Raw genomic sequence first — 23,329 nt, 5'->3', positions numbered from 1 at the left:
TAGTACATGTACCAAAACACACCATGGGGCTGGGGTCTAGTGGGTGTCTGCTGTGTACTAGTACCACCTTATCAGATTGAGGCAGCATCCTATATCTGTTCTTATCCTCCCTGCCTCTGAGACCATCTCAGAAGTTTCAGTTAGTCAGTCTGTATCGTCTGAGGAGATGCTCAAAATTGCTATAAAAGTTCTGCACTGTGTCATCTTTTGTACTCAAGAGTATTTCTTCCAGTGGGAGTGGCAGGTAGCTGGATCTCATGGAGGACACTCAGCATCTGGAGCCTTATTTAACCCTGTCAGTGTATGAGGAAAATGGTAAGCAGGATGCCTGGCCAGTGATCAGCACTGTGGTCAGCAGTTTTGCTGAGTGAGCAGGGGAAGAAGGCTGTCAGTGACATCCCAATGGGTAACTGTAGTTTCCCTCTCAAGAACTGTGTCCTATTGGTGTTTTTGCTATTGCTGAAGGTCTGTTCTATAGGAAATCAAGATCATGATACTGAGTTTAGTATGTCTCCAGAGCCATGCACCATGCCTGCCATATCAGGGGCCTTCTGGGCAGTTTCAGTGACTGACTGTAGCCCCACTGCTGTACCATACAGGAAATTCAGCCACTAGTAAGGTCTGGGTTCAGTTGGATCAGCACAGCTAAACTTTTTGGACCTGAGGAAGAAGGATGAAGCAGGCAGGCTTTGCTCTTAGCCATCCTTGTGCAGCTTCTGGACCTACTTTCAAACCAGTCCTGGGATTCATGGCTCTCGAGAGTAGCCATGGAGCATCACATCACACAGCTGGTGCCCATGGGTGCAGCTGACCTGCACATGGTTTCCTAACATGTTTGAATGTGTTGGCCATATCACTGAAACAGGTCCTCACACCATCTTCTGTGCCTGGTTAGTACTTCCTCACTTAGAGGCTCAGCAGAGGGCCAGAGAGGTGGTATCACCATCTCTGCCCTCCCTGTAGCACCTCTGCCACTCTCAGCTCCTCCAGCCTCTGGCCTGCGCCTTGAGCACAGCTCTGCTCTTCCTGTCAGGGTTTTGTCAGCTGTGGCTATGATCTTTAAGATAAGCCTACACTGGAGGCCCATGTTCAAGACCCTCAAAAATTTAGCCCTTCTAATGTTTTCCAGCATAGTTTCCTCCACTCCTGTCCTCTGTCCTCCCACCAAGCTGTTGGCTCACTGGTACCCAGACAGGACACCATGTGTTTCCACTCTGCAGGAACTGTTTTCATGCACAGACACCTTCCTCCTCCTCCACCCGTGTAAGTCCTGCCTTCCCTTAGGGTTTCATGTCCCAGCCCCTCAAACACATTGTCCCCTGCTCCATTCCAGGCATCAGCAAGGGAGTGCCAGAGCCTGGGAGCTGGGGTTGGGAAGGAACAAAACCAGGCTAGGGCAGGGCATCTCTGCAGACACCCCCTGCATGATGCCAGCTTCCCCTCTGTATGGGCTCACTGTCTACCAATGGGAGGGAGAGTATGGAGAGTGATGGTGGCATCTCTGTGTTTGAAACTCACTGTCAGGCCTGTGATGTTGCTGTCACAGACAACATCCTGCAGAGCATGTGTTCCTTCTGCACAGAAAGGAGGTAGACATGGTGAGGGGGTGGGAACTGGGTATGAGAGGGGGCCCACGCTGTCAATACCTGTTCACAAGGCCAGACACCATATCCAGGAGCTTCTCAGCAGTGCAAAAACAGAGCAAAGTAGTCCAATTTCCAGACTTATGGAGCATTCTGTTTGCACTTGTAAAGTTACTTCTTTCTGACTCAAACTCAGACCCTCCAAAGTTTTTCACTTGGGACTCATGAGGTCATCACTTACAACCAGCCAGGCAGCTTTGACCCACCATGAAAGCACAGTAGCCAGTCTTGGACCAATGGCTCTGACCAAAGCATGGACACAGCTGTACAAAAGCAATTCTGCTGTCCAGGGCAGAGCAAGAGGATGATCGTGAACACCTGACGTCAGAGGACACCTCAAGGAAATCCATGGCCATGATAGCTTTAGTGTCAACTTGACACACCTGGGTTGAGGGAGCCTCAATTGGGGAATTTCCTTCATTGCCTGTGGCCATGTCCATGGGGCACCTTCTTGATTGTTGAGTGATGTGGGAGGGCCCAGCCCACTGTGGGTGGTGCCACAATTGGGCAGGTGGGCCTGTGTTGCAAGAAAGCAGGCTGAGCAGGGGCCAGGGGAGCAAGCCAGTAAGCATTCCTCCATGGCCTGTGCTCCAGCTCCTGCCTCCAGGTTCCTGCCCTGAGTTCCTACCTTGGGCTCCTGGATGAACTGTGATCCGGGATATGTAAGCTAAATAAATCCTTTCCTCCTCAGGTTGGTAGTGGTCAGAGTATTTTGTCACAGCAATGAAGAAACAAACCAGAACACCACCAGAGTTCACTTGAGAGCCAGGCAGTTGCCAGACCAAAGACTGCAGGGGAGCCAGGGAGAGGATGCTAGAGCCATGTGTGGTGTGAGGAGTCGGGGGAAACCTGAGCATGTTCTTGTGGGGACAGTGTAGGTGGAATAGAGACACTGAGAACAATGATGGAGGCGGCAGAGCAGATAGCAATGGCCGGTTGGAATTGCAGCCAGGAGACCTGACTGGTAGTGGCCCTACATAGTGATACATGTCCAAGCACATTAGATTGTATGTCAGCATTGTCACACCTACAGAAAACTACTTTTAAAAGGAGGATATGGCCTACAACCTGCAAAGCTCTGCTAACCCCTCCCCAGGAAATATAAAACTTTTGTTTTAATAAGCCATTTGCAGTGACTAGAAATGGTTATAAGGACAAACAGCAAATGAAAAGATAACCTCTATTCAAGAACATCAATGATGTTCTACCCCTTCTTCTCTCCCTCTCTTCCTCCTTCCCTCCCTCTCTTCCTCCCTTCTTCCCTCTTAGCTAAGCTGAGGTGAGTCAAGCTAGGGAGGTCTCCTTTCACTTGACCCCCAATGTCTGCCACCAGGCAGAGTCCAGGTCAGTGCAGAGGGAAGAGGGGCTCTGCCTCCCTCCCCACAGGCCTAGGGCCACTGTGAATACTGTGTACTGACTAACTTGCCAGTACCCCCTACTGCTTGGTAAGGGATGACCTCAGGCTCTGCCTTGCCCATGCTACCCCCTCCTAATGAACTCTAGAGTCACGCAGGAGATACTTTCCTGGGCTTCACTCTAGTTCCCAAAACAAGCATTTGAACAAGCAGCTTCTGACTTCCCAGAAAACTGACTTCTCAACATACAATATGAGGTGGACAAGGTCAAGTCCAAGGGTATGACTAGTCAGTAAGGTCCAGCTGAAGGAGTGAGACAGCCAGAACAAGCCCAAGGGGAGGAGGCCTGTGTCCCAACTGCTCCCAGGGTAATGTGGAGTTCCCTGATGTGGTCAGAGAAGGAATGGAAGGCTCTGTCCTCCTAGCCAGGCCTTATGATCCTGGACTTAACTCTAGAAGCATGAGCAGAAAAGGAAAATGCATGTTTTGGACGTCATCCAAATCAGAAGCTTGTATGCTTCAAAGACCTTGAAGGAAATGAAGGTGCCTACAGGATGGGGGAAGAGATGTGCAAGTGTTAGATTAGTAAGAGATGTAGAACACGGGAAGAACTCCCCCACTGTCAGAGAGTAAGGTGCTCCTGCACTTGTTAAGGACAGAACACTACCCAGGGCACTGCAGGCCAACCAGCCCCTCAAGCCACAATGATGAACAGAATTAGTGTTCAGTCTTCAGAATTTCATGAGTAGGTACATGTGAGCCAGATGACAAGGACCCACCTCCCCTGGGGCACACATCAAACCTGTTAAAATTACTGCTGGTGTTAATAAGCTGTATTGTGAGCATTGCTCCTGATGTTCATTTTCCTATAAATAAGGAAGGGTGTTGGGGGTGGGCAACTTGACTCCCTAATTAGCGGTTGTTGAACTCTTCCTTGTGCCCTGCTGCCTTAAACAAAAGGACTGTCAGTCAAAGAGCCAACCACACCAGCCATCCAGAACACTTGCAGTCTCCTTGGGAAAGTGCTTGAAAATGTTGCTGATATCTCTGGCTCCTGGAGGCACAAACTCAGTCAGAGCTGTTTGAGACAATTAGCCTGCATCATAAGCCTTGAACTCTGAGTGACCCTGCAACCTTTTCCATCTAGGCCAAGCAGAACGCTGCTCCCTGGCGGTCTAGCAAGGGACTGATGGGACTGCCACCAAGAGGCAAGGGGCTGGAAAAAAAGACCTATTGGTCCAAAAAGCAAACCTTAATGACTGCGAGTGGTCTAAAACAAGCCTCTGTGACTATGCGTGGCACTGAGTCAAGACTTGTGATTGGTCCAGAATATAAGACACAATGATTATGGCTGATGCTGAGAGGCAAGACTGTGATTGGTCCAGATGCCCCTTCTTGGGCCAGGGAAACAGCCTGCTTACTGCGTCGGGGAGACACTCCTTATTCCTTCCTGTCAGCATCACATTGGGCCCAGTAACGGGCTTCTCTCAAGTAGTCTTTTCCTATCACTTTTAGCAGTGCAGGCTGTGCTGGTAAAGAAGTAGAAATGGCAGAGTGGCAGTGACAGGAAGAGCAGTGCAGCCACAACATCTGACTGCTTAACAGCTGAAGAGGCCACAGCCGAACAGCTCAAGAGTGGCCAGGGAAGGAAGAAGGGCACTGGGGAAAAGAGATAGCAGGAGATGGTCGAGAGATGAAGAGCGAACCTAAAGAAGCCGGGTGTGCTAGCTTATTCCTGTAATCCCCACACTCTGGAAGCTGACCTAGGAGGATGACCTGGGCTACATAATGAATTTCAGGCCAGCCTGAGGCTACAGAGACCGTGTCTTAAAAAAACAAAGTCATGGGGCTGAGAGATGGCTCAACAGTTAAGAACACTTGCTGTTCTTTCAGAGGATTTGGGTTTGATTCCCAGCACTTACACGGCAGCTAAGAACCATCCATAACTCCAGTTCCATGGGATCCTACACCCTCTGCTGGCCTCTGCAGAGCTGTGCACACATGGTGCACTAACATACATGCAGGCAAAACATCCATACACATCAAAAAAAAATAATAAAATTTTTTAGCTGGGCATGGTAGCATAGTACTCAGGAGACAGAGGCAGGCGGATCTCTATGCGTTCAAGGCCTGCCTGGTCTACATAGCATATTCCAGGCCAGCTGAGGCTACAGGGAGACCCTATCTCAAAAAAAAACGAAATAATAATAATAAATAATAAAATTTTTTTTAAGTTATCTGGGTCTGGAGAGATGGCTCCGTGGTTAAGAGCACTGACTGCTCTTGCAGAGGACCCAGGTTCAATTCCCACCACCCACATGGCAGATAACAACTGTCTGTAATTCCAGTTCCAGGGGATCCAACACTTTCTTCTGACCTCCGAGGGCATTGCACTAGGTGCACTTACATGCAGGCAATACATACACGTAAAACATAAAAATAAAATATTTTTTTAAAAAGTCATCTGGATGTCAGTGAGATGACTTAGAAAGTAAAGGCTCTTGCTGCCAAGCCTGATGACCTGAGTTCAATCCCTAGAACACACACAGTGGCGAGAACCAACTCCCACAGGTTGTCCTCTGGCCTCCACATGCTGATCACGGCATGCATGCACACACACACACACACACACACACACACACACACAAATAAGTATGTAATGTAATAAAAATATCTAAAAGAAACACAGGTCTAAAATTGATAATGTTTTCATATTATAAAATGAATTAGGGGGGTTACCCTGCGCATCGTGGGCAGTGGCGGCGGCGCCTACAGCCCTCACCCCCGGGGACAGCTCCCCGGCCAGTGAGCCCCCTGTGGGGTGGGGGGCAGCGGAGGCTCGGGTCCGCCCCGGGACCCGGCGCTGAGGAAAAGGCTACGCGCGCTGGGCCGGGGCGATGAGGCCAAGAAGAGCGCGAGCGACCGGGCGCCGCCGCCGCTAGCCCAGGCCGGTCGCCCGCCCCAAGCCTCCCCCGGGTCGGGCCTCGCGCCCACGGCGACTGCGACGCCGGCGCTCCTGGTGGCAGTGGTGGCGGCGCCGATCGAAGCGGAGCCTGAGGCAGCCGTGGCTCCCGGCTCGGAGGCCTCCCGGGTCTGCCCGCTTCCGCCTCCCGGGCCGCGGAGGATGCGTTCGCGCCGCCGGCGGCGGCGGGCCATGGACCTAGAGAACATCATGGCCAATGCGGTGCTGCTGAAGGCGCGTCGAGGTGTGTGCGCCGCATCGTGGGGCTCCCCAGGCGGGTCCCCCTGTGCTTCTGGGGCCCTAGGCTGGGGGATTTCTTCAACACACTGGAAACTCTGAGGAAGAAACATGGAAAGAAATTCGTGAAGTGCCAATGAGTACCCAGAACTGGACCAGTTAGGGCTTGAAGACACCTGGGATTCAAGGGCATCATCAACAGGAGGCTTAGGCAGGAAGATCCTGTGTTGGAGGCCAGTCAGGCTTAGTGAGATGACAAACCAACCAGGAAGGAGGATGGGAAGTGTGCAAGCCAAACAACACTTTGTAAAAGGCCTCTCCCTTAAGACACTTTTGTGCACTGACATCATTTTGACAAAGAACTGAGCATGACTGGGAAGAGACCAGGTCTGGGTTTCCTCCTTCTCTTTCAGGAGAGCATCTTGTCCTGCGCTGGAACTCAAAATTGGTCGTGGGAAGGAATCCTTATTGGAAATAAGACCTCACTAATTTAGGTTTCTCATCATCCTCTACCCTCATATCTGGGCAGTGTCCAAAAAAGAGAAATATTACACCAAGCAGACTTTATTATAATGTTGCAGAGATTAGATAATAGTGAGGTGGCAAAACTCGAGAAGCTGAGTTCCATCCCAGTACCCACATAAAAAGCTAGGGCATCATGGTAGTTTGAATGAAAATTTCCCCCATAGACTTCAAGTATGTGGACATTTTGTCCCTAGTTGCTGGTGCTGTTCTGGGAGGTCTTAGAAGATGGGGCCATGCTGGAGGAAGCATGTCATTGGGGGTGGACTTAGAGAGTTCTTAAGCCTTTCAGGATCTTCAGTCACGCTCAGCTTCCTGTGCTGCTTGAAGATGTGAGACTTAGCTTCTGCTCCTACTCCAGTCACCTCTACCGTCACTTCCCACCATGATGGATTCTTGTCCCTTTGGAACCATAAGCTAAATAAACTCTTCCTTTTAAAAAAAAAAAAATGAATTAGGAAACTGTTGTGTGTGAATGTGGGTGGGTGTGTGAGTGCCACGGCACAAGGGTGGAGCTCAGAGGTCAACTCTCAAGAATTGGTTCTTTCCTTCCAGCATGTGAGTTTCAAGCTCAGATTGTCAGCATTGGCAGCAAGCATCTTTCCTGCTGAGCTGTCTCACCAAGCTAACCTACATTTCTATAACTATCGATAATAAATATGAAAATATCTGGAATTTACAAATGTAATCATGAACACCTGCTGTGGCTGTTAAAATAGCAGTGTGGGTTCTGGGTATGTTTAGGATCATCTGGTGCCTGTCATGGAGAAAACTGTCCCAGGTCCCCACTTCACTGAATAATAAATAGCTCACCACTGTGAACCTTCAGTCTTGAGGGTGGTATAAGTCCGTTATTGACCATCGCCAACAGGCTAGAGGCCACCTAGATGGTAAGGTGTCTGAAACTATATCAGAGGAGATATAGGAGGAGACTGGCCAAGCAGAGAGAGTGTAGAGCACAGCCAGTCAGGCTGTGCAGAGCTCCCAGCCTCACCTCTAACAGTTTCATTCCCCACATGGGAAATGAGAGTCCTGCTCACCCCCTTTGCCCAGCACCACCTGAAATCTGTGCCCTCAATTGCTGCAAGATGGGAGGAGAAAGTATTCCTGCTTATGAGCACCTGAAGAGAACCCAGAGTCCAGAGGCTGGGAGCACTTCATGTGTGCCAGAGAAATGCACACAGCGTGGCAGTGGGACGTGCGGACAGACAGGAGGTGTGGGCAGTAGGTTTCCCTAGATGTTTGAATTTATAAGTGAACTTGGTCTTGCGGTTTGCGTATGAGCAACTCTTCAAAAGCATGCTGATACGTGCACATTAGGTTCTCCATGGCTTTTGAAATTTGGGAAGGTGTTTGTTGAGCACACACTCCTAGAAGTGTGGGGTTTAGTTCTCTGCTCAAGGCCTCAGGGACAGCGTCAAGGGAGTGAACCAGTTCAGAAAAGATCATGCATCCAGGCAGGAAACCAGAGCTGCTTGCCTTCTGTCTCTGCGTTCTCTGAGAATTGTGTAATAATTTGGAATTGTCTGGCTCTGGAAGGTGTGAATAAGTCAGTAGGAGAGTCCTCTGCCAGACACTTGGGGGACACCATGCATCCTTCATCACTTATCATTGCTACTAATCTGTCTTGGTGTTCTATGCCTAAGGTTTTTCCATTTCTGGAATCAATTTTGGTAAGAGAAAATTTCTTTCCTAGAAAACTCCCTACAGGGTCCTTGTTTTGCTCAGTTTGCCTAGTGCTCTGTCAAGTACAGACCTCTGTGGTTACCTTGGTTCCCTCCCTACTTGTGCCTCTTTAGCATTTCTAATCTTCCTGCTCTTGCTTTGTTTCCAGGTTCCCTTGTTTATTGTTGTAAACAGCTCATGTTATTTATTTTCTAAGTATTCTGTAATACTTTTAATCGCCATTTATATTACTTTTTCAACTGTCTATAACTCTTAAAAATTAGTAGGCTTTTAAGTCCTAATTCCATTTTAATAATTACGAAGGTGTAAGCTTACCTCTAATTAGTGGGTGGCAGAGAATACCCTGAGCTCCGTTACTTTCTTCTAAGAAACCCTTTCAGTTGTGTCCTGTGTTGGTTACACTGGGTCCTGTGCCAGAAGGTCACCTTGTGGTCTCACAGCCGAGCAAGTTCTGAGCCCCAGCTGTCACACAGAAGTTATGTGACCCAAGAAAATTGCCTCAACACTCCTGATCTCATTCTGTTTGGTTGGTTTTGTCCAAAAAGTAAAGCTGGGTCTGGCATAGGTGCTCAGGAGGGTGAAGGGTGCACAGGTGCTTGGGTGAAGCACCAAGTGCAGGCCCTGTTTGCCTCACTGTTTGCTACAGTAATTCCAGGTCAACATTAGACATTGCCCTGCTCAGCATGATGTGGTTAATGTGAACAATTGCAGACTGCATGCCAAAGCTGAGCACCATGCCGTTAAGTGGCACTGACTTGGGGTATTTTAGTCAGTCAGTGAGCAGGAGGTCTGTGACAGACTTCAGGGGTACCACAGGGAGAAGCAGTAGTCATTGTCTCCCCCTCATTCTTGTAACCCAGTTGGCCTAAAGCTCACTCCATAGCCAAGCTGGCCACAATCTCACAACAAGCCTCCTGCCTCCACCTCTGAGCCCTGAGGCAACAGGCCTATGTCATAGCTGCCAGCTCTGTCCTCTATGCATTTCCTTGTGCTGGGTTTTCTTCTCCTGGTGTGGCATTTGCATTTGCTGGTAGAACTAAAGGGTCAAGATGTGTCCTGACAAGCTATGAATTAGCTGTGGTACGGATTAACATGGGCAAAAGAAAGAATATACCACGCCAGACACAGGCCACGTATCACACGCCACAGTGCTTCAGCAGACGGGAGCTATCTCCTGGGTGCTAAGGAAGGAAGACAGGCTGGGCTGCAGGGACTACACAGTGGAGACTTGGAGTGCACATGTCTCTCAGATGCTAGGCCATAAGCATATCTGCCCTTTGCCCAGGAGGATGTTTGGATAATAGGTTCTCAGAACCTGTTCCCACAAGACTAGCTGAAAACAGAAGAGACCCTGGGAAGATCGTCTGCAACTATGTTGTTGGAACATCTATGCAGGACTGGCCTCTGATGGACAGACAGTGGCAAGCATGCAGAGTCACACAGCTCAATCTCTCTGGGGTCTCCAGTCACCAGAAGGAAGCAAGGTGTCTGTCATGATAGTTACAGTGTGGTCAAGAGATTGGCTTTTATGGGACTTTAGAGTGTCCAGAGTACAGCTCCTTCAGTCAGGCCCTGAACACGAGACATATGTCCATCCCTTACCCATGTATAAAGTTTATTTTCTTACATGTCTCATTACAAGCCTTACTTAGAGCAAAAGAAGTCTGGACCTTCTCTCTTAAAACTCAGCTGGTACACTGGGCGTGGTGGTGCACACCTTTGATCCCAGCAGAAGCAGGCAGATTTCTGTGAGATTGAGGCCTGTCTGGTCTACATAATGAGTCCCAGGCCAGCTGAGACTACAGAAGACCCTGTCTCAAAACACAAACAAAGAAACAACTTCAATCTTTGGTTCTGCATCCGTGACAAGAGGGGGGTAAAGTCAGGACTTGGCAGCCAGGACATCTAGGCATTTGCCCGTTTTACCTCCCTGGGTGCCCACCCTAAGGGGCCTTGCTTTGTTTCAGGGGGCTGGTGGTTTCTTCACATGGGATAACAGTGGATTTGTTTGTTTTTACAATAAGAGTCTATATTATTTGGTCAAAATAATACTTTGAAATTTGCAGACTTGGTACCTACTGTTACCAGCCAGAAACACCCCAGAAGTTCACATGGGCGTGTTGTGTTATACTAAAATTTTGTTTTTATTTAATGCTAGGCCAGGATTAATTTTATTTTTAAAAATATTTTATTATTTTTATTTTATGTATATGAATGTATTGCCTGCATGTGTGTAAGTGTACCCATAACATACAATGCCTGTGGAGATCAGAAGAGAGCATTGAATCCCCTGGAAGTGAAGTTACAGACAGTTGTTAGCAGCCACATGGGTTCTGGGAATCGAACCCAGGTCCTCTGCAAGAGCAGTCAGTGCTCTTAACCACTGAGCCATCTCTCCAGCCCCATCCAGGATTAATTTTAGAGGTTACAAGCCGCTAAATTGTACACCTTTTAATCAAGCATGCATGATAACAACGAAATTTCCTATCAGAGACTGGAAGCTAACTGCTAATCTTCTGTATTTTAAATGTCTCCTGCCTTTTTACTGAAATAAAGCAGTGATCACTGGGTGGCCTGAGGTCCCCTGCCTGACACACAGGTGACTTTGTATTCTGATACCATACTAGGGAACTATATGAATTTAATCTCTTAATTTGTCAGCTAAACTGACAAACTTTTTGTCAAAGCAGATTGGAGACATAAAAACTGCTGAAAAATATTTTCAAGACGTTGAGAAAGTAACACAGAAATTGGATGGACTGCAGGGTAAAATAATGGTTTTAATGAACAGGTAAGTTTTTTGTTTTGTTTTGGCTTTTTGTTTTGGTTTTTATGGTCTTTTTGACACAGGGTCTCGTAGCCCCAGCTGGCCTGGAATTCACAATGTGGATGAGGCTGGCCTTGAACCCACAGAGATTCGCCTGCCTCTGCCTCATGAGTGCTGAGGCCAGCTAAGTTTTTAAAATTATTTTGTATATGGAGGTCAAGGACAACTTTGGGGAGTTGGTTTCTCTTCTCCCACCTTGTGGGTTCCAGGGATTGAACTCAAGTTGTTGGATTCACACAGCAAGTGATGGAACCAGCCGAGCCATCTTGTGAGCCCATTCTTTGTCTAAAGAGATCACTCTCTAAGGAGTGTGTCCTCCCTCTGAGGCTCAGGAGCCTCAGGCCAAGTCATATGCTGGCTTTGTAGAATTGTAGCCCTGTTCTTTCAGTCGTAAGAGCCAATCTTAAGAGAACCTTGTTCTTCAGAGCATTGCCTGAACTTGTTTTCAGTAGAGATTTACACCCATGTTTGACACGTGCCTTTGGGGGCTCCTGGCAGTGCTGGTCTCCAGTTAGTTTTCATGAGATGTATATTGCAAGATAATGAGTTCATGTTCACTAGGACAAACCTGCTCCCACTTCAAAGCAAACCCAGACATCAGAAAGTGAACACAAGCCAGTCCTGGAGGCCCATGCCTTTAATCCCAGTACTTGGAAAGCAGAGGCAAATGGATCCCTGTGAGACTGAGGACAGCCTGATCTACACAGCAAGCACCAGACCAACTGGGGCTACAGGGAGATCCTGTCTCAGCAGGGGGTACTTGCTGTTCTTGGAAAGGTCCTGAGTTAAGTTCTAGGTTTCTAGCACCCAGATGGCAGCTAACAACCATCTGTAACTCCAGTTCCTGGGGATCTGGCTCCCTCTTCCAGCCACCATGGGCATTGCATGATATGGGTATTCTTAAATACATGCAGGCAAAACACTCATACACAAAAAAATACAAATCAGAATGAAAAGAAAGAAAGAGGTAGGGGGAGAGAGGGGGGAGGAGGAAGGGGAGAGAAGGGGAAGAGGGAGGGAAGGAGGGGGGAAGGGAGGAAGGGGAGAGAAAAAGAAAGAAAGAAAGAAAAGAGTGGGGGTTAGTTTGCAAGGTAGAAAGTAACCTTGGGTGGAATTCCTTGTCTGGACTAGACACTGGATGGCTGGCTTGCCAATAAGCAGCAAGGTCACTCCCTCTGCCTGAGAGCAGGTGACTCTGGCATATATGTCCCATGTCCTGGTACATGGTAAAGCCAGTGCTGGCTGGCGAGCACCAGTCCGTGGCTCTCCTGTGCTCACGGCTTTATCTGCCACTTATATTACAGAGCCTTTCTGCACCTTGGCCAGAATAACTTTTCAGAAGCTCACAAATTCTTCACAGAGATTCTGAGGATGGACCCCACAAATGCAGTGGTAAGATGCCCAAGCAGACTCGGTGCCACAGGCCCATTTTACAGGTGCTGCAAACATGCACACCAGCAAACCCAAGTCCACACTATCCCATCTTGGCCTAACCACAGATGCCCCTAAAGGGGTTGGTGGGACATAGGCCCACTGACCACCAGGAGCAGGCTAGCTTGTATCTTGGGCCACCCTGAGCACGTGTCCTTTCCTCCAGGCCAACAACAATGCTGCTGTGTGTCTGCTTTACCTGGGCAAGCTCAAGGACTCCCTGCGGCAGCTAGAGGCCATGGTGCAGCAGGATCCTAGGCACTACCTTCATGAAAGTGTGCTCTTCAACCTGACTACGATGTACGAGCTGGAGTCCTCACGGAGCATGCAGAAGAAACAGAGCCTGCTTGAAGCTGTGGCCAGCAAAGAAGGAGACAGCTTCAACACACAGTGCCTCAAGCTGGCCTAGTCCTCACCAGGTCTCTGTCCCGTGGACACCAGAATAAATGTATCACTACCACTCTGGCAGGTTCAGTAAAAGCATTTGACAGGCATTCAGGAGCGTGTCTTGAGCTGAGGTTGCACCCTTAGCTGGGCCCACTCTCAGGCTACCACCTTGCCTGCTCTGCTATTCCCACATCACTGCCTGGTGGCTGTTTGGATGGCATTCAGAGACAGGAAGCCCAGGACATTTTGGATCCCTTTGGTTTGTTTCTGGAAGCTAATGTGCTCATTTATCAGTTGTGATTATCCTCAGAGAAACATCAGATGCAATGTCATGCATTCTCACTATAGGCCTGAATGTTCTAGAGATTTTAAACACCAAACTCAGATCACTGTGCAACGTTTTCCCTCCTCCACATCCCAGACCAGATGCCTCACCTTGATTTGTCTGACTTTTTTCCCACCTGACAGAGGCCACCCTGAATGGCCCAGGTTGAGAGACTCAGAACACAGCTGGGACAAGAAGCATATCTGAGCTGGGCATGTAGCATTTGTGCATTCTTGTGTGCCTGAAAATTAGTGTGTTTGCTTAATACTTATTATTCCCACTTTGAATAAAAATGTAAGATACCTGAAAATAAAGCATCTAGCTTTTCTAATGCATGTGGAGGCTGTGATACACAGGGATGGGGATGTAGTAGAGCACAGTGTGGCCTGGTTTGCATGAGGGCCTGGGTCCTGTTCCCAGCACCACAAACAAAAGGCTCATCCATGGCACAAAGCAAAGCTGCCTGTCTGTTCACTTTTATAATAAAGTAAAAAGATACAGCACTTGTGTGGCTTTTCCTGGGACGACATGAATACACGCCTGTTTATCCCAGATTGGGCATGCATAACAGACCTAATAATCAGTTGCATCCAAGTCTACCTTAATGCACCAGTAGTTTTGGGGGGTCTCTCAAAGGCAGCTGCATCACTGAAAAGTCCACCCCAGCAGGCTGACAACTCAAGAGAACTGTATCCTATGAGCTCCCTGCATGACTTGCCACAGCACAGCTGGTCTGAGTCTCCCCAGCAGTTATTACTGCTCATATACCCTTGAGGAGGGGCCTTGGAATCATGTCACTTTTTTAGTTTCTGGAGCCTAGAATATTGCATGCACTTCTTTGCTCCCTCTAGGAGGGCACCATCCACCACCCCTTCCTGTGGCTCTGACATTCTTTCTACCCCCTCTTTGATGATGTTTCTTGAGCCTTGGAGGCATGATACAGAGCTTAACTATGAGTCTCTTCAGTTACCGTCACCAACTGTAAGAAACAAGTCTGCCTCTGTCTCTGAGGATGACAGCAGCAGTAATGTATGGATGTAAACAGTGTTTTAGAAAGCAATTTAACAGGCACATCACACCTGTTTTAACAAAACATCAGTGGCTTCCCCTACTGATGCCTAAGACTTCCCCAGCCACAGGTCTCTGCCCTGGTTTACAGTACCATACGTGAGTTCCCTTCAATGGACTATGCCTTAAATCCAGTGAGGCTGGAGAGAGCTCAGAGGTTAAGAGCACCTCCTGCTCTTCTAGAAGACCCAGTTTCAGTTTCTAGCACCCATGTTAGGTGCTTACAACTGCCTGTTAACTTACTCCAGGGAAGCCAATGCCCTCTTCTGACTTCCATGGGCCTACACACACACACACACACACACACACACACACACACACACACACACACACACATTGTATTCATATAGTTAAGAAAAACGGTTGCACCCATAACAGTTGTGTTCCTGTTACTCCAGCAAGTACATCTTGTCTAGTATGTTTGTAGTGTAGCACACAGGGTCCACAACCACCTTCTGATGCTGGAATTACAGTCAGCTGCCATCCCCAGCAGGCATTTATATGGGTTCTGATGATCCAAATTCTGGCCTTCGGCTTGTACAGCAAGTGCCTTAACCACTGAACCATCTCCCCAGTCCCCTAATGCCTTGTTCTTCCAAGGCCTAAAGGACAGATGTTATAATGTGAAGCCCTTCAGAACCCTAAGGGTTCTCTCAAATCTGACTTTGGGGAGGAGGAAGGAGGCTCCTGTAGCTCCATATTGCAAAAGGTCTATGACTGTGGGAATCACCATATCTCTTGAAGGTTGGTGCTCAGAACAGTTCAAAGTCAGCCAAGTGTACAAGTGGATAATATGGCAAAGCTGCTGCTGGATATCAGCCAGGCAAATCAGGTGTCATGGTTCCCCATCAGACTCCTCCTGCCAGCCTCCATACCACTTACTGGCATGGTATGAAGGAACTCTGTCATGAGAACACCCCAGCGTAGGGACACCAGGACACCTGGGCATCAGGACACTGATAGTGAGGACTCTTACACATGAGGCTAGGCAGAGGGAGTGGAGACCACCATGCTGGAGCCAGGCTGGGAAGAAAACAGCCATGAGAGAGCCAGGCTGGGAAGGAGACAGCCATGAGAGAACCAGATTGGAAAGGAGACAGCCATGAGAGAACCAGACTGGGAGGCTTCTGCCTGCCATGACACTGTCACCTTACTTCTTGCCTTGATTATTCTGCAAGTTTTAGGATTTTTATGACAGGACCTCATGTAGCCAAGGATACCCATAAACTCCTGATTCTCCTACCTGCACCTCCTAATTGCAGAGGCTGCAGGTGTACAACACTAGGCCCAACTTGTTCTGCAAGGTCTTAAGGAAGAAAGAACTGCTAGGAATATGCACATGGAGAGGTCAGGCCACCAAGGACAGGACAGTCATTCACAGTCGTGTTGAATAGAAACAGCCCTGACTAGAGGCTGAGATGACCAGGACATCTTGCTTGTGTCAGGCCAGGGAAGTGGGAGCCAAGCTACCAGGGTCCCCAGCCCTGGCCCATGGTGAGAGGTAGCAGGCCACCCTGCTCACCTCTGGTACATGTTGTCAGATAGCATGCCAAGAGTCACTTTTTCTGGCCACAGAAACATCAGTATCCTCACACGTAATTCCCGAAACCGTACCACCATGAGAGGCAGAGCCAGAAAAGATACAAAAATGCTGTTCCTGCAATCCTGAAACTGGCCCAAGATTTCTACCACAGGATTGGCTTTGAGCCTCTGTATTAGAGCTGCCACACAGTTGACATCCCAAACCAGACCTAGCCACAAGCAAGCTGCTGGTTCTGCTTCCGGCTCTCTCCAGTATCTGGCACACATTCCAGGTCAGCACGGGTGCTCTAACTAAAGGACAGACACTGGCACACGGTCAGCTCCTCTGGGCAAGACAGCCAAATGAATGCCCTTGAACACATCAGGGAATTCCTGCTCTCCTGGCAGCCCAAGCTACCATCTTTCTGGTATACGAAACCAGGAATGACAGGCTATTTTCAAAGGCCTACATGCTTTAAAAAGTCTCAATGCCAATTTTCTTATCAGCCATTGTTCTAATCATGCATGATGAACTACCACACACCACTCAGGAGCAATCCCTTCTTCCTTTTCTCCTCCTGGATTAAAGGTGAAACAGAAGACAAGTTTCTCAAACTCAGCACCTGCTCTGTCATGCCATTTCATCACCCGGGGGTTTTATTAGGGAGCCACTGAAATAAAAGTGTTACAGGGTAACTAAGTTTTTACAACTTGCAAACTCAATGAGCCAAACTCAATGAGCCATTAAACACTAGCATCCCTACCCGGAGCTGGACCTGTCAGAGCAGCACAGCCTGGGAAGCATGCCTCCACAGCAGGTCCCCCTCCCCCACACCCCAATCCCTGCAAGCCTTGGTCTCATTTGAACACCAGTGCCTCCATGAAGTCCTATTGAATTACACTAGTGAGAAGTGATAGGCCTCAGTGTGACCAGCCCTCCTAGAACCGCACCAGGAGGAAACCCACCATAAGGAAGCCCACCAGGAATACAGGGTCTGGGGCTCACACAGGTCCGGAGCTGACAGAACACATACCAGAGGCCGTGCACCACAGGCCATCCTTGCCGCATGTTGTTTACTGCTTAAGCTACAGGACGTGCAGACAGGCCAGGGTCCTTACTGACCTATGGAATCTTATCTACTAACACGGAGATCAGCACCTGCACAGAAAGAAGTCCTATGTGACCGTGTGGAACAAGTATCACATGCTCTTCAGTGAGCATATCCATTTTGTTCTGGTTTGAGGCAGAATTTCCCTACAGAGACCAAGCAGACCTTAAACTCTGGATCCTCCTGCCTCAGCAAACAGTGCCAGGATTTGAAGTGTCTGCCATCACACCCAGCTTGGACCACTGAACTGGCCTGGTCCTCACCCCTTGTCCCCTCTGCCCTCCAGCCCACCCCCAACCCAGATTCCATCTTGGAGGGAAAACAAAGCCCCCACCGCCCAGGGACTTGTAAGGCCTGCATGGTCTGCCTCTACCAGGGTCAGCTCCCTCCCTACGCTGTCTCAGCCATATGGGCCATCAGCCTGTAGACATGTCCTTCCCCAAAGCCTCTGTACCTGCTGCTTCCTGAGCCTAGAAAGCTAGTGCTTATTAGGGCTGATCTGGTCCCCATAACATCCAAGCCCTGTTGCCAGGGCATCTATGAGCCATCACGATTAATGAAGGCCAGACCAGACTGAAAGATGTGTAGACAGCGAAGTCAATCACTGATTGCATCAATCTTTCCTTTTCCATGAAGTCATGTGGACTTTAGGAGGAGGGGGGGTTCTATAATACCATGCAAAATAAACAGGCATGTTTAACCCATTAAAACATACTGACAAAGAAAGGCAGTAAGTTGGGGGTGCAGCTCAGAAGTAGACCACTAACCCGGCATGTATAATGCTCTAGATTCAATTCCACACTAAAAACAAAAAAGAATATCAGTGATTAACTTGATAATGTGGCCAGAGTCCACATGACACAGTCATTCAACAGTACCCAGAACACTCCACTCCAGGGATGCATCATATCCAAGCCATACCAAGAGTTGATGGGAAGAGCTGATTTTGTTGGTGGTACAAGTGGGCTGCACTGCTACAGATGGGCTGAACACCCACAGACACAATGATGGCCTCTATCCACTTCACTGACCCATGAAGAACTGCAGGTCTCCTCAGGGCAATCAGTGCCATCCAACATGCACACACCCTCAATCCCCAAATGCCTCCTAGAGCCCAGGCTCCCCTTGGCATCAAGGCGCCACGCAGGGCACATAGCCTGTCCACCAGCACCTTGGAGCTGTGAACAAAGAGGTGGGGTGCTGGAGAAACTTTAGCTCAGATGCAAGTGGCCCAGGGTCTAGTCAGAGAGGGATAACAGCTCCAAGCAAAACTTGAAGCACTTTGTTTTTTTGTTATTTGGAGGGTTTGGGTTTTTTTGTGTGTGTGTGTGTGGTTTTTTTTTTTTTTTTTTTTTTTTTGTCGTTTTGTTGTCACATTCTAAAATAAGGAGATGCCCTCCTCTGCTACTACACTGATAACCCTGCAATCCCAAAGCTTGCTGGAAGACTGTAGGCTGCCAGGTCCTAGAGCAGCATCAGGCCAGCACTGTATGTCCTTCCACTCTCATCTGGGCATCTTCAGGTTTTGTTTTTTTTTTAATTAAGTTCTCATTGTATAAACCACAAAATTATTTGTGGTTTTTAAAACTTTGTCCATGCTGTACTTTCCAAAAGAAAACAGCTTTCAGAAAAATGACTGTTTCAAATCACATCTCTGAACATAAAGCAGATTTATCACCCTCTACCCACCCACCTACCCACCCACTCATCAAGCCAACTCATCTTCCCACCTACCCAGTCCATCCACCCATCACCCATCCACCCACCTACTCATCAATACATCCCATCTTTCCCCATCCACCCACTCATCAGTTGAATGTATCCACCCACCCACTATCATCCAACCACTCCTTACCCCCCACACCCATCCCCTGTACCCACCCACCTACTCCTGTAGCCGCCAGCACTCCTTACCTGTACCCACCAAGATATACTGGTAAATGTTCAAAAACCCTCACTTAGCAAATTCCTTCAATTCTTCAGCAAGCCCTCCCTCCCACCTTCTATGTCCACAACAGGCAGCTTGCTTTTACTCAGTTGTGTAATCACAGCCCAGCAAATACCCAACAGAGGTGTGGCACTTTGCAGCCCCTCCAGCCCAGTGTAAACAGAAGTGCACTATTTTAGATGCTGAAGCTGTATTATGAAAATGAGATATGAAGGTGAGGGGCTGGTCAGGGCTCAGGGGAAAAGTACTTGCTCAGCATTTGATTTGTGAGGCCCTGCCTTCCACCCCAGCACTGAAAACAAGAAAGAAGCAAATGAAATGTCTGAAGCTGTGCGATTAGGAAAATGGGTCTCCTCCTCCAGCATTAGAAGATGTGATCTGCACATTCTGGGCCAGGAGGACATTTAATCAGCTGTGGGGTCTGTAGGTTCAGGGACTAGACTTCAGTGCTCCTGGGCCCACCTTGGCAGGTTCTAATGACCTAACCCAGTTCCTCTGCTTTCTAAGACATCCAACCATTCCAGAGCCAGAGTGGAGGCTGCCCTACACCTCAGCCACTTGGAAACTGAGGTGGGACAATCACATAAGCACAGGAGTTCAAGACCCAGACTGGAAATTAAAAAAAAAAAAAAACTTACTGTATGGTCCAGTGTGATGCCTCATGCCTATAATTCCAACACCTGGGAGGCCAAGGCAGGTGGATCTCTTATGAGTTTTAAGGCCAACCTGAGGCAGCCTGATCTCATGATTTTGAACACACACACACACACACACACACACACACACACACAAATTTTAAAAAAAGACCCAGCCTGGCAAAATAGACTCTCCTAACCACAAAAATACAAACAACAAAAACACCTCATAGCTGAGGTGTGACAGAGTCTGCAGTGACAGGAAAACTCAGAACAAAAGATCAGGCAGAAGCGAGGCCCAGACACAAAAAGAACCTGCTGTACTGACTCCACGTACAAGATTCCAGAACAAGGGAGGGTATTCCAGAGCTCGACTGGGATGGAGAACAAGGCACTTCTAGATGATGAAATCATTTGGCATCATCCTGACAGTATGTGACATGGCAGTAGTGTCAAAATGTAAAAATGGGACCAGGTAGGGCGGCACACAACTTTGATCACAGCACTCGGGAGACAGAGGCAGGTGGATCTCCATGAGTTTGAGGCCAGCCTGATCTACATAGCAAATTCCAGGCCAGCCACTTCTACAAAGTGAGATCCTGTCTCAAAAATAAATAAAATACACTTCAAATAAGTGTATGTAGATTATACCTCAATAAAACCAGTTTTTTAAAAGATGTGGGAACATTCTGTGAAAGCTAACAAAATTTCACTTAGGTTTGTTGTAGAATTCTGTTACTTGCTTCAATCCTCCCCCAGCCTCTGAAGTCACAGCTCAAGCCTGTGAACTGAGAGTGTGCTGAACGTGGAGGAAGACATCTTTAATCCTTCAACGGGAACAATTCACTCACTGTGGCCACTTAGAAAGGGAACCACAAAAAATTAAAACCAAGACTAGTATGGTGGCACACTGGTAATCCTAGTACTCAGGAGGCTAAGACAGAAGGATCACAAATCAGAGCCATCCTGCCTAGAATGAAAAATAATCTGAATAGGGTGCTAAACTATAGCTCAGTTGATAGAGAACTTGCTTAGCATGCATGAAGCCCTGGGTTAAATCCCCAGCATTGCATGAATCAGGCACAGTGGCAGACACCTATAATCCCAGCACTCAGCAGGTAGAAGCAGGAAGATCATGAATCCCAGGTCATCCTCACCTACTCAAAGCCATCCTCAACTACTAGTAAACTGGAGGCAAGCCTGGGATACATGAGACTCTGTCTCAAGGAAAGAAATAAAATTGAAAAATAAAATTAAAAAAAAAAAAACACCAAAAATGGAGCTGGACAGATGGCTCAGCAGATAAGAGCACGGATTGCTCTCGCGGAGAACCTAGCACAGACGTGGCAGCTCACAACTAGCTGTAACTCCAGTTCCAGGGAGTCCGACACCCTCTTCTGACCTCCACAGGCATTGCACACGTGTGTCCTTCATACATGCACACAAAATACTCATACACATTAAAAAAAGTAAGTTTTTCATATTTTATTTTTATTTTAGTGTATGAATGTATTACCTGCATGTATGTAAGTGGACCTGTGTCATGCAGAGCCCACAGAAGTCAGGAGTTAGATTTCCCTGGAACTGGAGTCACAGAGGGTTGCTGGTTGCCATGGGGCACTGGGAATCGAACATGGGTCTTCTCTCTCCAAGAGCAGCCAGTGCTCTTAACCTCTGAGCCACCTCTCTACCCCAGTATTAAAATTTTTTCCAAAACACCAAAAATAGCCAGGCATGGTGGCACATGCCTTTAATCCCAGCAATCAGGAGGCAGAGGTAGGTGGATCTTTGTGATTTCAAGGCCAACCTGGTGTACATAGCCGAGTTCCAGGCCAGCTAGGGCTATAGGGAGACCCAATTTGGGAGGCAGAGGCAGGTGGATCTTTGTGAGTTCAAGGCCAGCCTGGTCTACATAGTGAGTTCAGGTCAGCTGGGACTACAGGAGACCCTGTCTCAAAATAAATAAATAAATAAATAAATAAATAAATAAATAAATAAAATAAATATGATAAAAGCTAGCAGATCAGCCCAGAATTACAGCCCAGAATTACAGAGTAATTCTTTTTTTTTAATTTTTTGATGTATTTTTAAAATATTATTTTTATTTTTTTAAAAGAAGCATTTCATTACAGCTTTAACATGTTCAATAACAGTTTCCAGAGCAAAGATACATCTCTTTTAAAAGCTATAAAATTTTGCTGTTGAATTAATACAGTTATACAATATTGAACTCAGGATAAGCCGTGGAAGACATAAAATTGTATGTATCTGATTATTACTAGTCATAATCAGTTGCACTCGGATCCCTGGCACCTGTGTATGTCTATAAAGTTACCAGGTAGATTTCAACGGTAATGTTTATCACTTCTACTAATTGACATGATGTAAATTTTTATGCTTCCTCCTCAAATATAATTCAGTTTTTTTAACTGTTTTGTGTGTGTGCGTGTCTATCACACAGAACATCCCAAACCATCTTATTCAACTATACACCCACTTCCCAGATGGTGCCCTCCCATAGCCTCCCTCCCCCGACTAGAGCCCTTATACTCTGATATCTCTGCTACTGTCTGCTGTGTTATCGGCACCCCCAGCCATTCCCCACTACTTGCCCCTCTGGTGAATCTAGTCAGCCTATCTAGAGGTCTTTCTTGTGTCAACATGGCATGACATCCTCTGATTCTGCCCCATATTTCCATAACACATTTTCATTGTACCTCTGCTTGGACTCCATAACATCCCATGCTGGGTTACTATCTGGGAGTCCCTTGGGCCACCCTGGCCAACAACTCAAAAGAAGGTATCTCCTATCTAGTATTGTTGCTTGTTATGTAGCCTTTAGTTATACATATGGACTCTTATGAAATTATATTGACCCCTTTAATCTTTGGTTATACTTTCCTTTTGGGTGTTTAAGGCCATACTGTTGGCCCAGATAAACCAATCTATTTTTACAATTAAGGTCATTTGAGGATCTGTTCCTCGGGGGTCATATGTGCCTGGGAGGAGCCCCTGGCTCCTTTCTTTTATGAGTTCCATCTATGTGAAGATAAGTCAAACCATGGCTGGCTTGACCATGGCTGGCTTTGCTTGGAAGCATGGAAGAAATGATTCTTCTGTGTTGACCCTCCTATTTGTAGACTGGACACTGGTTCAAGTCCATCTGGTGAGGTGTCCTCGGCCTCCTTGATCAAGAGGACAGATGGCCCACCAAAATTACAGGACATTTTGAGAGATGCTCATAGTCCCCTGGAACTAGTCGACCTAGGAGGGCAAGGAGCAAAAACTGTCCTTTATGTCCCTCTGACCAAATTAGTATAGGCCTCAAAGTATGTCTGTTAAACATCCAAGAAGGTTAGTTGCATCAGTCTGGCACTTTTAATTACTGTGTGCCATGTAGATAAATCTTGGACAAAGATCAATTGTTCTCAGAAAAACCTTTCCTAGACATATATTTCTTGATCTGGTATGTATAATTTGTCTGTAGGTTGTTGGACTAATATGGTTCCCTCTGGTTTTTAAAACTTGCTAGGCATTATTTATCTCTTGCATTGTCTAACCCCTCCATCATGGTTTCCCCAATTAAGATGCCAGCATTTTCCCCATTTCTCCCTTAATAATACCGTTCTCCTATGGTCCTACCTCTCTTGAGCTCCTTCTTTCCCTTTATCCC

At 47.5% G+C, this 23,329-nt stretch overlaps 2 protein-coding genes across 8 annotated transcripts in view; one reads left to right on the top strand and one right to left on the bottom strand.

Moving 5' to 3' along the window:
* The window catches only part of Trappc12 (trafficking protein particle complex 12), a 90,500-nt gene extending 76,622 nt beyond the window's left edge, over positions 1 to 13,878 (top strand). For 2 of the 5 annotated variants that reach the window (XM_029554592.1, XM_029554591.1), the window contains 5 exons: positions 1,130 to 1,263; positions 2,335 to 2,473; positions 11,096 to 11,196; positions 12,537 to 12,624; positions 12,830 to 13,878. In XM_029554592.1, coding sequence (XP_029410452.1) covers positions 1,130 to 1,263; positions 2,335 to 2,473; positions 11,096 to 11,196; positions 12,537 to 12,624; positions 12,830 to 13,072 — 705 coding nt within the window. In that variant the 3' untranslated portion in view covers positions 13,073 to 13,878. Of the gene's footprint in view, positions 1 to 232; positions 316 to 1,129; positions 1,264 to 1,830; positions 2,011 to 2,334; positions 2,474 to 11,095; positions 11,197 to 12,536; positions 12,625 to 12,829 lie in introns of those variants that run through there. The other 3 variants (XM_008850166.3, XM_029554593.1, XM_029554594.1) reach the window with 3 other exon arrangements.
* Positions 1 to 23,329, bottom strand: part of Adi1 (acireductone dioxygenase 1) — a 64,097-nt gene that overhangs the window by 25,930 nt on the left and 14,838 nt on the right. The gene's annotated exons all lie outside the window — the stretch shown is intronic.

Source organism: Nannospalax galili, unplaced genomic scaffold, assembly GCF_000622305.1.
Source record: "Nannospalax galili isolate Female #2095 unplaced genomic scaffold, S.galili_v1.0 scaffold100, whole genome shotgun sequence".
Classification (NCBI taxonomy): domain Eukaryota; kingdom Metazoa; phylum Chordata; class Mammalia; order Rodentia; family Spalacidae; genus Nannospalax; species Nannospalax galili.
Note: the sequence above shows the minus strand (reverse complement) of the source record. Positions and strands in the feature narration are given on the sequence as shown.